This window comes from Antechinus flavipes, chromosome 3 (genome assembly GCF_016432865.1).
Source record: "Antechinus flavipes isolate AdamAnt ecotype Samford, QLD, Australia chromosome 3, AdamAnt_v2, whole genome shotgun sequence".
NCBI lineage: Eukaryota > Metazoa > Chordata > Mammalia > Dasyuromorphia > Dasyuridae > Antechinus > Antechinus flavipes.
The window spans coordinates 304,979,989-304,997,474 of NC_067400.1; the positions used below are offsets into that span (position 1 = coordinate 304,979,989).

The window sequence follows — 17,486 nt, forward strand, 5'->3', positions numbered from 1 at the left end:
TCACAGCTCACAGTTTTGCCCAAGAATGAGCAAAACCAAATATTTTTCAAATTTGGCAAGAGAGGAAAATGCTTGATTTAAAAATTATATGATCTCAAAATTACCTCATAGAGAGAATATGATTTCAATACTAATGCCATATATCTCTGTACCAATCATTATCAAACATAATTAAGGCATACTACTTCTTTAGAATATCAAACTATCCCAGTTTCAAAGGTCCATGGCTCCATATCCCCTCAAACTCCTGGTTTATAAACTCTCTTCCCACTGTCATTTACTTTTTTCCTATTCAACAGAAACAATTGGATCAAAGCAAATGCCTTGAGTGGCCGCCAGGTGGCACAATAGATACAGCCCTGAACCTGAAGTCAGGAATCCTCTTCTTCCTGAGATCAAATCTGACCTCAGACACTTACTATCTGTGTGACCCTGGACAAGTCTCAAACATATTTGCCTCAGTTTCCTCTTATATAAAATGAGCTGGAGAAGGAAATGCAAATAACTCCAGTATCTTTGCTGAGAAAACACCAGATGGAGTTACTGAAAACAATTGAACAAAGTTCCTTGAATGACTTAACAAAGTCAAAAAAGAACATTTTCTCCCATAAATCAGAGTTACCTCATACAAATACACACATGATCATTGGAAGAGTGGATGAGATTCTAGATTTGAACAAATGCAGCTGAGCACTGAGTGGTACCTCTGCAATGGCCTCATGCCTCCAGCACTGTAGAGCTGCCAATCTCTTCTGCTCTAGTGGGACAATAAATTTGCTGAGGAATGTGGCTCTGCTGGGCCTATTCAGGGGATTTCTGGGTGCATAATAAAGCAATAAGCATTTATTAAGTAACCACTATGTGCCAGACACTGAACTAAGTAATTTATAATCTCATTTGTTCCCACTATATTCCTACAAGGTAGGGTTATTGTCTTTGAGGAAAATATTGCTGAGAAAATTATGACTTGCTCATCATCATACATCTGGTAAGTGTCTGAAGTCCGACTTTATTTGTCAAATTTCCTGACTTCAAACAAAACCCTCTATCCACTGTAACTCCTGGGAGACTTTTACAATTCCTGACTATTCCTAATCTTTACAGGGACTTTTTATACTGGTTTCTGATGTTCTTCCAGCAGCTGCAAGATGAATATAATCAGTTGGGCTTTGCTCCCTGTTACCAGCTGCTTGGAGTAGTTTCTCTCATTTCACCTGCTTCAGCTCTGGTAAGCTAAGGAAGGAGAAACATTAGGAAACTTTTGCTTGACAAGGACAGAGTGATTTATCTTTGGGCCTCATCATCAGATCCAGTTAATAAAACCAGGCAGATAGACTCATGCCAAAACTGTTTTTTTTCTGAATTCTGGAAGGATGACCCATATCTTTTTTTGGGGAATAATCTATGGGAGATACTGTCATACTTGTAGTACATTGTTGCCTACTGAGTGAAAGCACTAGGCTTCAATTCCTAATTACTCAATCCAATTTCACTAATTACTAATGTGACTTTAGACACATCAAGGAATAAGTGATTTCTCTAATCTAATCTAGCTAGCTATTACATGGCAATTATAAGCAACAACAACATGCTCTGCATTTCCATATTTTTTGTTGCACCTGCTATTTTTTTCTTTTTACATCTCTCTGGACTTCATCTGAAAATTTTTTTCTTAGTTCACATCAAGAAATTAAAGTCAAGTATTGGGACTTTATGTGAACAGGATTAAGGACAGAAAGGTACTATACTGATGATTCTGATGGAAAAAATAACATCTATAAATGTTGAATTAAGTGGGCTCTCTCTTATTGTTTCAGGATAAAGAATAAAAAAAGTCACAGCTCTACACAAAATATTTCCTCTGAGAAGACAAAGAAAGAGAAGTCCATGGAGACAGACACTTGGGAAGAAAATATTCCCAATCATGTTGAGGTAATTTGTGATCATATGATCTATATTCTTATTGTGTACAATTTTGATCTGTGCTATAAATACTCTTGACTGTGGTATAATTCTTTGTATATTTTGATTTTGAGAGTGGAAAGAATAAACACAGGAATAAGTGATTTATCTAAACTAATAAGGCAAATTTATTACATGGCAATTACATGCAATGCAAATCTCTACATTTTCACAAATTTTACGTATCTACAATATTTTCTTTCTATTCCAAGACCATATTTATGGAACAAATATGATTACACTGTCAAAATATTTCCAATCTAATCAAGCAAATTTAAGGCACTACTTATAGTTATTTAGGCATGGGTATTGGTGAGTTTGCTTTTTTAATCAACATCACTGTTAAAATTGCAGTTATTCTGAAAAAAGATTTATTCACTCATTCAATGAATACTTGTCTGAGGTTTTAATTAAATAACAACTTAGTGTAAGTCAGTAATATAATATATGAAAGTCAAAGAAAGTAATGTGATTTTAGGTTTTGTGAGAAAAATGTATTATACAGAATGAAAGGGTGAAAGTCACCCATACATTTGGTAAATTACCATCCATTTGAAATACAACTTAGGAAGGATGCTTCTGAAATTCTCTCCCTTCTCATCTCTTTCTCCTGGGTTCCCTTCAATTCTCATCTGACACTTTGCCATTCTCCTGTAATCTTTGGGACCTTTCCTCTGACACTGCCCCTCCACCCACTTATCCTATATATATGTTGTTTGAACATAGGTTTTTGCAATGATATTTCCCCCACTGAGCTTCTTGAGAGCCTGAATATTTGGGCTTCTGGATTTCATGCAGAAGATTATTTGGTATATATAATTTTCTCTTAATTATTAATTTCAACAAATCTTTGTTAAAGTTCTACTATATGAAGAATAAGAATGGGGCAATTGGGAGGCAGAAAAACACTGAAAAAGTCATAGTATACAGAAAGTGAAGGGGAATATGACATTCTTGAGAACTATTATGTAACATGAAGTTATTCAAGAGAAGCAACAAAATTCAAGGAAGATAGAATTGAGTAATATTAGATCTTCTCCAGATTGTAATTCTGCATTCCCTTATAACAACTCTATAAAGTAGGGACAATAAGTGTTGTCTTAGAATTCCAGTTAGAAAGGATCTCAGAAGCGATTCCAATGAATCTGTCCCTGAAATTTGAATTCCTGCTATAATATCTCCAATAAGTATTCATCCAGAATTTACTTGAAAGTGTCTTGTAATAGGAAATTCATTGTCTTAGGAAACCAACCCATTTCCCTTTATACACAACTCTAATAAATGTGTATCTGTATCTTTCACTCCTTGATCCTATTTCTACTCTCTGGAGTCAAATTTTTCTTCCATAAAACAACGTTCAGTATAGGTCAAGCAAAACATAGATCAATCCAGTAAGCCAAGCTGGAGGTTTGAAATGCAGTAAGACACTTGTAAATCATAAGATGCAATTAAAACCAACTCTACAAATAAGACATTAAGAGAATAAAGTTTTTTAAAGTTAAAACCATATTTAAAAACTTCTCTTCTTTTGTATTCACCCAGTAATTCACCAGGCTAAATCAGGCAATTGGAGATTGGATGAAACCTAGGAAAATCATTCTTTGATGAAACCTAGGAAAATCATTCTACTTATGCTGGGTTATTTACTTATTACTCAAAAGGCCAAGTAGATTTTGCCTCAGTTCCCCATCATAACCTCTCACAAACTAACATTGTCTCTCAACTATTTGCATTCCATATTATCAAAGGGTTGGGAGCAGGGGAGGAGAGGAAAGAAAAGAACTTTTGCATATGATCTAATTACCTTTTTTTAATTGCCATGACATATTGTTCATTCAGGTTTTAAATGCAGTTCACTCATAATCCCAATATTTCACATGAATTGTTTTCTAATCATATCTACTTTGACTCTTTCCCATCCTACATTCCACTGAAGGAAAAAACTAAAAGAAAAACAAACATTTTCTAATAAAGATACAGAGTCAAGGCAAGCAAACTCCTTCATTGCCTGGGTCTAAAATATATGTATCATTCTGTGTGAAGTCTGGGCTAGCTCCCTGGAGGCCTGAGGAAAAGCCAGAGTCAGGATAAGTAAAAGTCCTTGGTCTTTAGGGGGAGAAGTGAAGGAGACAGACAAACTGCCACAGGCTCGTCACCAACCTTTCTCATCCTGCCGAAAAGTGAATCTGGCTTGTTTCACACCACCATCTAATCCTTCCTATGATCATCTGTATACACCAAACCTCGAGCCAGCATGGAACAATGACAAAGGCCATTTTTCCAAGCATATGTTAATAGAATCATTGTCAAATAGGTAATTAGCCTTAAGTGCTCCGTTGTCTGATTCCAATGCATCTATTCAGAGTTTCAGCTCTTTACATCTCCCACTTTCTTTTGTTTTAGAACACAAGTGGTCATGCTATCCCTGACTTCTCAGGGAGGTGAGAACCCCCAAAAGGAGGTGATCATGCTCTCCCTGACTTCTCAGGAAAAGAGATGAAAATACCAAAAAGAAGGTGATCGCTTCCCCCCCACCCCCCAGGAAGGGAGGTGAAAGCACTAAAAAGGAGATGATTGCACACACACACACACACACACACACACACACACACTTCTCAGGAAGAGAGATGAAAAACACCAAAGGGAAAGTGGGGAGTTAAGCCAGATATTGTTTGTGGGTTTCTGGGCTGAAAGGTCTTACTAGAAACAGTTATGCACAAACCCATCAGCATGGGAGGTATTACACAAGGTACATAGCAATATGCACAGGCTAGCAGTGATGACTCTCCTCACAGCAGGTGCAGGCTCAATGTGTATAACAAACATGGATTATGCATGCAAATAGTGATATAAGAAACAATGTAAATCAACGTGGTATTGTAAAAGATTTCCAGAAATCCTGGAAGGATAATATGTAAACAACAGTCACACATAAGCCTTCTTCAGCAGCTAAGAGATGGTCCAAAACCAATCTATTGTCCATTGCTTCACGTGTCAGGGAATCCAATGATCCCCCCAAGTTTTTGAAGTCCTTCAACAGTCTTTTTATGTGTTAGGGAATTCAATGATTCCTGCAGATTTTGAAGTTTTGCAACAGTCTTATCATTTTTCAGAAAACCCAATAATTCCTGAGGGTTTTCAAGTCCTGCATCAGTCTCATTAACAATTGTTGATGTCCATGAGTCAATCGCCATAACTGCCAGGCTCTTTCAGTGGTGGGCACAATCAGCAATGAAACTACCCGATGTTTCTTGGGTCTTCTCCTTCATTTCAAAGGTCTGCTCCATCTCTTTCTGATGAACAAGGTGAATATGGCTCGTTGGCACCCATCTGATTCCTTCTCCATCTGTAGAGATACAAGCAAACCCTCTCCCCCAAGCAGTTAACTTATCTAGTCACTTCCATTCATCACTTTCTGGATCTCTCCATATCACCTGGCGATTATCTACAGATAGTGGAGCTGCTCGCACTGGACACTGCCTTTCCTGGGGGGTTATAAAACCTGACTGCTGGAGCCAGTGCATCTTTGTCAAAAATCAAGAAATTAATTGTATAAATATCTCAATTTAGAAGTTCTGCACAGGTTACCTGTGGCTCCCCCTTTCTTTTGTTTTTGGAGGAGCATCTTAATGTCTCTGTTTCTCCTCTCTACTATTGCCTGTCCTTGAGGATTAAAGGGTATCCCAGTGGTGTGTAAAATCTTATACTGTGCACAAAAGTGTGCAAAATGCTTAGAAGTATATGCAGGTCCAACATATCTAACATATATAGAACTGCTTGCCATCTAGGGGAGGGGGTGGAGGGAGGGGAAAAATCAGAACAGAAGCGAGTGCAAGGGATAATGCTGTAAAAAAATTACCCTGGCATGGATTCTGTCAATATAAAGTTATTATTTAAAAAAGAAAAGAAAAGAAAAAAGAAAAAAAAGAAACATTTTTAGATTCTAAAAAAAAAAAAAAGAAGAAGTATATGCAGGTCCATTGTCTGTTTTTATTGCTTGTGACATACCCATAATTGCAAATGTTTGTATGAGGAATTCAGTGACCACTTGGGCTCTCTCTTTTGCTGCTGGTATTGTGAAAGTGAATCCTGAAAAGGTGTTTACCACAACATGAATAAAAGACAGACAACCAAAATATTTGTAATGAGTTAAATCCATCTGCCAAATTTCATTGGATCTCAAATCATGAGGGTTCTTTCCTGAAGGCAGTGTAGGAGCATGGAAAGGAAGGCAAGCTGTACAGGCTTTTACTATGTTCCTACCTTCTTCTCTTGTTATTCCAAATTGTAAATGTGAAGCTTGTGGAACCTGATGATATTTAGAATGAGATTCTTAGGCTTCTTAAAATAAAGGAGTATTGACCAACATGGTTAGAAGACTATTTGACTTTGAATTACCATCAAAAATAGGACCTGGAAGTCCATTTTGAGAGTGAACATGTAAGATATAAATCTTACCTGGATGCTTTCTCACTTGCTCTTGAAGTTCCTTAAAGAGCTGATATATAATGGAAGCTATAAATTTTATTTGGGCTGAGGCAATTCTTTGTACCACATCTGTTGAATAGGCCAAATCAGATATTATATTTATATCTCCTGGATAATAAGTAAGAGCTAAAATGATTGCATACAATTCATTCTGCTGAGTGGACTGAAAAGGAGTTCTGACTACTCTCGTTATAGTTAAGTCACAAGAGTACACAGCACAAATGTTATGTTTGGATGCATCTGTAAAGATAGTTGGTCCTTTAAGAGAAACTTTAGAAACTTTTTCTTCAAGAATCCATTGCCAATTATGTAACAGTCTGGTTATCTTTAATGGAGACCCATGTGTAAAATTTGGAGCCATGGCTAATAAAATTTGCCACTCTGGGATGGTTTCACAGCACACATTAATTTGTGCATTAGTATAAAAGGTGTATATCTTGTCAGGTCTTATGCCAGACAATTGCACTGCTCACTTAATGGCCTTTGATAAAATTCTAGCCACAAGCACTGGGTAAGGAGTAAGGCTTTGTTCTGGTTGTGCCAGGAGGTTCACCCACTCTATCACACTGTCTCCTTGATGAAGGACTGCTGTGGGTATCTCTTGTGTAGTAAAAACTGATATTTCCAAGGGTTTTTGAGTGACTCTTTCAACCAAATTGGATAAAGCCAGTTCAACTTCTATCAAAGCTTCTTGAGTTTCTTTTGTAAGCTGACATGGTGAGTTTAAAGCACTGTCTCCCCTTAAAATGTCATACAATGGTTGCAATTGATAGGTAGTCAAGCCTAACACTGGACGCATCCATTAGATGTCTCCTATCAATTTCTTGAAATCATTTAAGGTGTTTAGCTTCTCTGTTCTTAATGAAAGTTTCTGTTCTATAAGCACCTTAAGGTATACTTCATATCCTAAATATTGAAAAGGCAGCATGTCTTTGAATTTTTTCTGAAGCTATGTGCAATTTGTAGTTCCTTAGGATTGCTATGGTCTTTTGAAGACATGCTTCTAACATTTGTATATCCCAATATATAATCCATGTAATGTAATAACATTACTTTTGGAAATACTTTTCTTACTGGAGTAAGAGCAGCAGCAACATACATTTGACACATAGTAGGGCTGTTTTTCATTTCCTGTGGCAAAACTGTCCATTCATATCTTTTAGAAGGCTCAGCTAAATTAACACTGAGCACTGAAAAGGCAAATCTTTTCATATCCTCCTTATTTAAAGGGATAGAATAGAAACAAACCTTAATGTCTATGTCCCAAAAAGGCCATTCTCTAGGCAACTGAGTAGGAGATGAAAGTCCAGGCTGAAGATTTCCCATAGTTTCCATCTATTCATTTACTTTTCTTAAATCAGTCAACATCCTCCATTTTCCAGATTTCTTTCTTACAACAAATACAGGGAAATTCCAAGGATTTAGGGAAGGTTGTGAATGCCCTTGGTCAAGTTGCTCCTGTACTATATCTAATAAGGCCTGAATTTTGTCTTTGGCTAAGGGCCACCGTTCTATCCACACTGGTGTATCAGTTTTCCACTGAATAGGAATAGGTGAGAGTGTTGGCAGGCTGTCAAAAGCAGCCCTGTCTAAAATACTAAAGTACTCATTTGTAATCCTAATTGTTGTAAATGTCTCTTCCCCACAGATTAATGGGGATTTTTTCAACTATAAAAGGAATAAAAACTCCTGTTTTGCCTTCAAAAGTCCATCTCAAAGGGGTAGCACTAACTTCAGTTGCTATTGATCCTCCTACATCAGACATGTAGGTGTCTGCCTTAATCTTTGGTCAGTGACTGGGCCAATTGGCACCTCTAATGACTATATGATCTGCACCTCTGTCTACCAATCCTTCTAATAGTATCCATTTATATAGACAGTGAGCATAGGACGATCAGCTGTCACAGCTGCTGTTTATAATATTCCTGCATTGTGTTGCTTGGAGTTGGAATCTAAACTATCACCAGATTGCCTATCAGTAAACCTGATGCTATTATTTCTCCTGGTTCATAAGTCACACATTGTCTACTATATTAGTGACTGGGATATTATCTACATGTTCCTCAGTTTCCCACATCAGTGTATAGATGGACACTGTTTTGTAAGTACTTTCAGGAGGTGAAATGTTTAAGCCTACTGTGCCTAGAGGCAAGGGATCCATAGGCTGGAGAGGAAGAGATTTCACCTCTCTAGGGGGCATCTCAGTTGTCCCAGCTGCATACAATTCTATTCTCCCCAATTGTAATCCCTTTCTCCCATCAGGTTGTTTCCTGGCTGATTGGTCATGTCTGGATATTGAACCTCTAAAGGCTCTCTGGGTGTAGCATCAGCTGGGGTCTTTGGTTTGTCAAACACTAGATTATTATAGTCATTGACTTTTTTTGTGCCATGAACCTAACCTATTTCACTGACAGACTACTCTATTTCTTGGCCAGTACAAATGGTTTTGATAACAGCTGTTTTATAATATAGTTTTATGTCTGACACAGCTAGGCCACTTTAATTTGCATTTTTCATTAATTCCCTTGAAATTCTTGACTTTTTGTTCTTCAGATGAAGCTTGTTATTGTTTTTTCTAGATCTGTATAACATTTTCTTAGGAGTTTGATTGGTATGGCACTGAATAAGTAGATTAATTTAGATAGTATTATCATTTTTATTATATTCGCTCAGCCTATCTATGAGCACTTGATATTTTTCCAATTGATTAGATCTGATTTTGTTTGTGTGGAAAGTATTTTGTCATTGTGTTCATATAGTTCCTGACTTTGCCTTGGCAGATAGACCCCCAAATATTTTATATTATCCACAGTTATTTTAAATGGAATTTCTCTTTGTATCTTTTGCTGCTGGACTTTGTTGGTAATATATAAAAATGTTGATTGACTTATGTGGATTTATTTTGCCTCCTTCAACTTTGCTAAAGTTATGAATTATTCCTACTAGTTTTTTAGTTGATTCTCTAGGGTTCTCTAAGTATAACATTATATCATTTGCAAAGAGTGATAATTTGGTTTTCTCATTACCTACTCAAATTTCCTTAATCTCTTTTTCTTCTCTTGTTGCCAAAGCTAATATTTCTAAAACAATAGTGAATACTAATGGTGACAGTGGACAACCTTGTTTCACTCCTTATCTTATTGGGAATGGTTTTAGTTTATCCCCATTACATATGATGTTTGCTGGTGATTTTAAATAGATGCTACTGATCATTTTGAGAAAAACTCCATTTATTCTTATACTCTAGTATTTTTAATAGGAATGGTGTTGGATTTTTATCAAATGCTTTTTCTACATCTATTGAGATAATCACATTTTTTTTTGTTAGTTTGGTTATTCATATAGCTGATTATGTTAATAGTTTTCCTAATATTGAACCAGTCTTGCATTCCTGGCATAAATCCTACTTTGTGGTGGTGTATTATCCTGGAGATGACTTTCTGTAATCTCTTTGCTAATATTTTAAGATTTTTATATCAATATTCATTAGGGAAATGATCTATAGTTTTCTTTCTGTGTTTTTATTCTACCTGGTTTAGATATCAGCACCATATCTGTGTCATAAAAGGAATTTAGTATAACTCCTTTTTTCCCTATTTTTTCAAATAGTTTTTATAGTACCGAAATTAAACATATAAATCCATCTGGTCCCAGACATGGTTTTTAGGGAGTTACTAAATAGCTTATTCTATTTCTTTTTTTAAAATTGGACTATTTAAATAATTTATATTTTTATAGTTATTCCTCCATTTCACTTAGATTATAAAATTTATTGACATATACTTGGGCAAAATAACTCCTAATAATTGCTCTAATTTCCTCTTCATTGATGGAAAGTTCTTCTTTTTCATTTTTGAGACTAACAATTTAATTTTCTTTTTTCCTTTTTCTAATCGAATTAACTGTAGGCTTATCTATTCAGTTCATTTTTTTTCATAAAACCAACTCTTAGTTTTATTTTTTAATTCAATAGTTTTCTTGCTTTCAATGTTATTGATCTTTTATTTTGAGAATTTCAATTTTTTATTTAATTGGGGGTTTTTAATTTTCAGTTGCAAACCCAATTCATTGATTTTTCTCTTTCTCTATTTTATGCAAGCAATCATCTAGAGATATAAATTTTTTTCCTAATAACTGCTTTGTTTGCGTCTTACAAATTTTGGGATGTTGTCTCATTATTGTCATTTTCTCCTCTGGTTCTAGGATATCTAGGCATTTTTCCTTGATGATTGATTTCCTAAAAGATGACTAGGCTTTTTTTTTATCATGGTTTTCAAAAAGTTCAATAATTCTAAGATCATCTTTCCTAGACCTATTTTCCAGGTCAGTTGTTTTTCTAATGAGGTATTTTACATTTTCTTCTATTTTTTTTTCATTTATCTTTGTTTTGTTTAACTGATTCTGGAAGTCTCATTGGATTTTCATTGGTTCAATTCTAATTATTAGTGAATTATTTTCTTCAGTCAGCTTTTTTATTTCCTTTTGCATTTGGCCAATTAAACTTTTAAATGAGGTGTTTTGTTCATTGCATTTTTTTTCCATTTCACAGATAGTGTTTTTCAATAAATTGATTTCTTTTTCATATCTATTTGGTAAAGAGTTATATGGTTTTCCTATTTCATCAAATCTATTTTTAAGAAGTTTTCTTTAGATAATTTCTGTTTTTCTCTTTGACCCAGCAGTTTTTCTATTGGGCCTATATCCCAAAGAGATCTTAAAGGAAAGGGACCCACATATATAAAAACATTTGTGGCAGCCCTGTTCATAGTGGTAATTGCAAAACTGGAAATTGAGGGAATTTCTATCAGTTGGAGAATGGCTGAATAAATTATATGAATGGCATGGAATATTATTGTTCTATAAGAAATGATCAGGAGAATGATTTTTGAGAGGCCTGGAGAGACTTACATGAACTGATGCTAAGTGAAATGAGCAGAACCAAGAGATCACTGTTTATGGCAACATCAATATTATGCGATGATCAATTTTAATGAACATGACTCTTTCCAACAGTGGGATGATTGATGCCAGATCCAATGATCTTGCGATGAAAAGAGACATCTACACTCAGAGAGAGGACAGTAAGAACTGAATGTGAATTACAACATAACATTCTCACTTTTTTTGTTGTTGTTCATTTGCATTTTGTTTTTTTACTCATTCACTTTCTTTTTTTGATCTGATTTTCCTTGTGTAGCAAGAGAATTATATAAATATATTTATACATATTGGATTTAACATATATTTTAATATGTTTAACATATATTGGATTGCTTGTCATCTAGAGAAGAGGGTGGGAAGAAAGAAGAGAAAATCTGAAACACAAGGCTTTGCAAGGGTCAATGTTGTCAAATTATCCATGCATATGTTTTGAAAATAAAAAGCTTTATTTTTTTAAAAAAAGTGTCTGTTTTTCCTTTTCTTGCAAAGATCTCATTTCCCTTTCCTATTTTTTTTCTATCTTTTAAGATTCTTTTTGAATTCTTTCAAGAGAATGTTGTGAAATGGGGACCAATTCATATCAACCTTAGGGGCTTCATCTGGAGCTGATTTGCCTTTAGGATTCTCGGGGTTTGAGGAATGTTTTTCTCTTTCTCCATAGAAGCTATCTAGAATCAGAGGTTTTTTTTGCCTTTTTGCTCTTTTTTTTTTTTTTTTTTTTAAGATTGAGGTCTTCTTTTAAGGCAAAGGGGTGACAAATGCTTTAGTTTGCTCTGGGGCCAGTGCTGCTGACTGACTTCTGGTGCTGAGTAAGCTTGTCCAGTTCTTGTTTTTCTGGTGTTCAGAGACTCACAATTTGCATTTTGTATGTGCTTTGTGTGTCTCACAGCATATCTGCTAACCTATTAGCTTGTAACAAGGACAGAATAGCCTAAGAGTCTAAAAATTAGATTTCCTGTTGTGCAGACACTGCAATGCCCTGGCTTCCAAGCCTAACTCCCTCCCCTGAGCTCCTTGCACTGAGATCTGGGCTCAGCAGTCTTTTTCCCTGCCCAATTGAAACAGCTATTTTCTGAGGTTCTTCCAAAGTATCTTCTTCTGGAAATTTGTTGTATTCCAAACATTTGTGGGTTCTGTCACTCCAAAACCATTTCAAAGGCTTAATCTGGTATTGATCTGAGGGACACTAGGAAGAGCTCAGATAGAAACATGTCTACTCTCCACCATCTTGATTCCATCCCTCCAAATGAGATCTTTATCAGAAACACTGGGTATAAAAATTTTTTCCCAGTTTTGTAATTCCCTTTAAAACTTGTTTCTGTTGGTTTTATTTGTATAAAACCTTTTTTAATTTAATGTAATCAAAGTCCATTTTATCTTTTGTAATGTTCTTTAGTTCTTCTTTGGTCATAATTTTTTCCCTTCTTCAAAGATCTGATAGTTAATTCGCTTATGATACTACCCTTTACCATCTATGACTACTAATTCTTTTCTGTTCATAGCAAGAAGGTTGCTTCAAATGGAGCTATGGAGCTGTTAACTCATTCTAGACCTTTATATCACCTTCCAATCATGCTATTGTATGAACATGCCTGCATTGTCTGTATAGCATATTGTTAGCTTCTTTTATATCTATTTTCTCATGCTTGGCTTGAACATTTAACTTTGCTTATACATTCTTCCCCATCATTGTGCCTTTTTTTTTTTTTTACCTTATTTGAGGTTCTGGACACTATGCTAAACATGACATTTAATCACCAATTCAAGATAGTTTAACTTGGCTTGAAAGCTTACCAATATTTTCCAATTAAGTTTCTTGGTGTTGCTATTAGCACAGAATTACACTGCTGTTCTAATAAGCCAGCTCAGTTCTGATCTTGGGAGACTAAAACCTGGTATTGTTATCCATTTTTAAATGAATATTTTTATTCTATAATTCCTTTAGAACAAACACAAATGTTTTATTGTATTTTTGTAGTAACTTCTTTGATTGGGGAGAGGGGGATGATTGATGGATTTTTTAAAAACAGAGATGAAATTCTTTTATATCAAAAGGTAAATCAATGAATTGATGTCCCAGGAAAGAAATAATTAAATTAAATATCTGTTATGATAAAATGTGCTAGTTAAATATCATCTCAAAATGAAATAAGAAAAATTAAAATGGAGCTCATTAGAGCAATATCTTATTCACCTTACAGTAAAAGTCCACAGTTTAGTAACTAAAAAAAAGGTAAGTGCAAGGAAGGGGTTGAAGTCATTTTACCATGTATTAAATGATTGTTTTAAAATTTAAAATGAAAAAGATATCTAGCAAAGAAGCAAATCAATGGCCAATTTGAGAAATTCTTTAAAAATTAAATATAAAATAGTTGTTTTTTTAAACTAAATTGTAATTGATCAACACCATATATTAATATTTGTTTTTGTTTTCTTTTCAGTCAAAAATATGAATAATGAAACTTATAAGAAAAGAAGAAAAATGAATAAATTACCTAGAAAAGGAAACAACAAAATGAAATTCTTTTGCAGTGATGAAAAGTGTGTCAAAAAAAGAAGAAATATAAAAAGGAAAGAATGATAATAAATTCTAATGGAGTCCAAGAAATCATGGAATAACAGAAAGAAAATGTAAGAATAAGAAATTTAGAACCAAACCAGTAAGATAAGCAAGAATTGGAAATTATAGTACACATGATAGAATATCTCTCCAAAAGGATGTTCTGAAAAAAGAAAATAGCATTTGGAATTAAAAAATAGAAAAATGAAAGAACATTTTTAAAATGATCAAAAAAAATTATCAACATTGAAAAAACACTTTAGTTATAAGTAAATCAGAGCTACTGACCTTGAAAATAAGATATTCTGAAATAATTTAAGCACTATAGCTCTCATAGCAGGAAAAAAAAATGACAAATTTAGAAGTCCAAACAACTACAGCAGGAAATATTAAGATAAAATGTCCCTAAGTATATTGAAACTAAAAGGCAATGTACTTAGTGTTGTACCACAGTTCTCTTTTAATGTCCTGACCCAGTTTCCCTAATTGTCCTATTTAGTTACTCTGCCTCAGGTTATAACCATTCCCTCTTAATGTTTCATAGAATAAAGATCTTATATCTTAGACTATACTTATTCCCTCTTAATGAGATAAAATCCATTTTAGACGACATTAGAATATCAGGAGCCTCTCCAGTACCTCCCATGATGTCATCCTAGGTGCCTCCCCCCATTAAGTCATCCCCATCCAGGTACCTCCCCCATTATATCATTTTTCGTGTTACCTTATAAAAGAACCTTGTTATCTGATATTCAGGGCTGGATTTTTTGAGATCATAGTGTTAGTCTCGCTAAGCCCTGAGACCAAACATGGATCATTTGGTCCCAGTAAATCTCTCCATTTAATAAACTATTAAATTGTTCTCTAATTTCTGTCTTGCTCAGTTTCTCCAGCATTACATTTGTAGAAGAATTTAAGATCACCAATAAGACAACTGGATGGTGCAATGCAGGGCCTGGAGTCAGGAATACCTGAATTGAAATCTGCCCTCAGACATTTAGTAACTATGTGATTTTGAGCAAATCACTTATCACTATTTTTCTCAGTTTATTTCTATGTAAAATGACCTACAGAAGGAAATGATAGGCCACTTCAGTATCTTTGCCAGAGTCAGACATGAATGAAATGATTGAATAACAAGATCCTTGATAAAGATCACAGCTTCAGTCATGAAGGAATAGAACCATTCAGTTTCAGAAATTCAGGAACCTAAGTTGAAGTCAAGGACCTCTCTATACCACTGACATAATAGGATTCTTTGGTTCCCTGATCTTTTAGGGGAGCCTTCTGTCCTGGTAGTGGGTCAGGAAATCCTAAATCTTCTGGCTTTGGAGTCTGCTTTAGGAAACTCTCAATGTATCTGATTCTGACCACTCCTTTGCCAAATAGCTTCTGGCCTCAGGAAAAGTCCTATGCCCAGTACCTCTCAGTTCATTGCTGGCTGATGATCTGGTCAGTGATAAACAAATTTCTGAGACCATCCTTCTTTTTTTTTTTTTTAATAATTTTTTATTGATAGAACGCATGCCAGGGTAATTTTTACAGCATTATCCCTTGCATTCATTTCTGTTCCGATTTTACCCCTCCCTCCCTCCACCCCTTCCCCGAGATGGAAAGAGTCCTTTACATGTTGAATGGGTTGCAGTATATCCTAGATACAATATATGTGTGCAGAACCAAACAGTTTTCTTGTTGCACAGGGAGAATTGGATTCAGAAGGTATAAATAACCCGGAGAAAAAACATAAATGCAAGCAGTTTATATTCATTTCCAGTGTTCTTTCTCTGGGTGTAGCTGCTTCTGTCCATCTTTGATCAATTAAGGCTCTCTTTATCGAAGAGGTCCACTTCCATCAGAATACATCCTCAAACAGTATCATTGTTGAGGTATATAATGATCTCCTGGTTCTGCTCATTTCACTCAGCATCAGTTCATGTAAGTCTCTCCAAGCCTCTCTGTATTCATCCTGCTGGTCATTCCTTACAGAACAATAATATTCCATAACATTCATATACCACAATTTATCTGAGACCATCCTTAATTCATCTGGAGATTTTTACCTAGCTTCGGGTCATGGAATCAACATGTCAATGATAAGACTCCTTAGCCCTGGGTCATGGGGACTGGAAAAAGCTGTTCTCTGTCTCTCTTCTTTTCTGTTTCCAATCTGGCATCTGGCCTCCTGAATTCTCAGTGTCAAACCCTTTTTGCCAATTTAACTTGGGGACTGGGTGTGCAAATTCTTTTGCAATACCTGGCACATCAACCTGGGGACACCCAAATGTTGTTAGGGTGTCTCATCCCTCAACATTTAGTGGCCTGCACAGGGATCCCCAATTTTTACATCCTCCTTGTTAAGATAAGCGTCTTAATTTTTTTGCCCCTATTCTATAGCTGGAACAACCCAAGCACCTAGGAAGGCTTGGGACTCTCAGGAGCTTTACACTCAGCAGACTTCCTTGACTGGGGCTGCCTAGACTTGGAAGTTCTTGCACTTCTCAGCCGAAATACTCTTCACCAGGGAACACCTGTCACCTATCATCCCCTCTGGGAGACCTGAAGAGAATGGGAGCTATAGAACTAGAAAAATCTAAGGCTTGTGGCAAAAATGGAACAATTTACCTCTATCTCTATCCCTAAGCTTCTCCCTTCTTACTGTCTCTTAAAAAACAGATACAAATTTGGCCTGAAAGATCTCAAAACTGAAAAACTTATTTTCTTCTGCTATACTATCTGGCCTCCACATATCTTGGGGAACCAGGAAAAATGGTCCATCAATGTTTCACTTAGCTATAGCACTTTCCAGCAGTTAGACTTGTTTTGCCATAGAGAAGGCAAGTGGACTGAAGTTCCCTATGTCCAAGCCTTTATGGCTTTGTCTCAAGATCCTAAATTAAGATGCACTGCAGGATGCTTCTGGTAAAATTTACTGGAGGGAAATTGAAAATAGCTACTGACCTTCTAGATGACCCCCCTCTTTTCCCTCCTCCAGGGACACAGGATTCCTTCTCTGCACCCCTATGAAGTCCTTATTAGGAGACCTATATCCAGAATCACCCCTTTATCAAAGTCAGGACCATATGTCCCACAATATTTCTTTAACTCCCTCCCTCTTACTTCCTGAGCCAGATTCTAGACTTCCCAACCCCCCACTCCTCAGTCCCTCTCATACAAGGAATGGGACCCCATTTTTCTCCTCCTCAAGATTCCAATTCAGCTATCCCTTCTAATCTCTGCCCACTGAGAGAAGTAGCAGACTCTCAGGGAGAGACATTCAGGGTGCAGGTGTCTTTTTCAATGTCAGATCTTTCCCAGATTAAAGAAAAACTTAGCTGTTACTCTGAGAACCTCATTAAATATATTGAGGGCTTTAAGGCCATTGCCCTCCAAGGTGATCTTTCTGGGTAGATATTAGTATCATTATCTACTCTTGTTGTACCATTGAGAAAAAGAGAATCTAGGATGTAGCCCAAAACTTTGGAGATTACATGGCTGCATCCTCCTCTTCTGATATATACCTCCCAGAAGCTATTAC

At 35.7% G+C, this 17,486-nt stretch overlaps 1 protein-coding gene across 4 annotated transcripts in view; it reads left to right on the top strand.

Annotated features, from left to right (window-relative positions):
* Positions 1-17,486, top strand: part of LOC127554053 (OX-2 membrane glycoprotein-like) — a 71,728-nt gene that overhangs the window by 11,175 nt on the left and 43,067 nt on the right. Inside the window, exons 5-6 of one of the 4 annotated variants that reach the window (XM_051985277.1) lie at positions 1,818-1,932; positions 13,833-14,819. The exons of the other annotated variants lie outside the window; for them this stretch is intronic. Coding sequence (XP_051841237.1) covers positions 1,818-1,932; positions 13,833-13,844 — 127 coding nt within the window. The 3' untranslated portion in view covers positions 13,845-14,819. Of the gene's footprint in view, positions 1-1,817; positions 1,933-13,832; positions 14,820-17,486 lie in introns of those variants that run through there. 4 annotated transcript variants of the gene reach the window in all.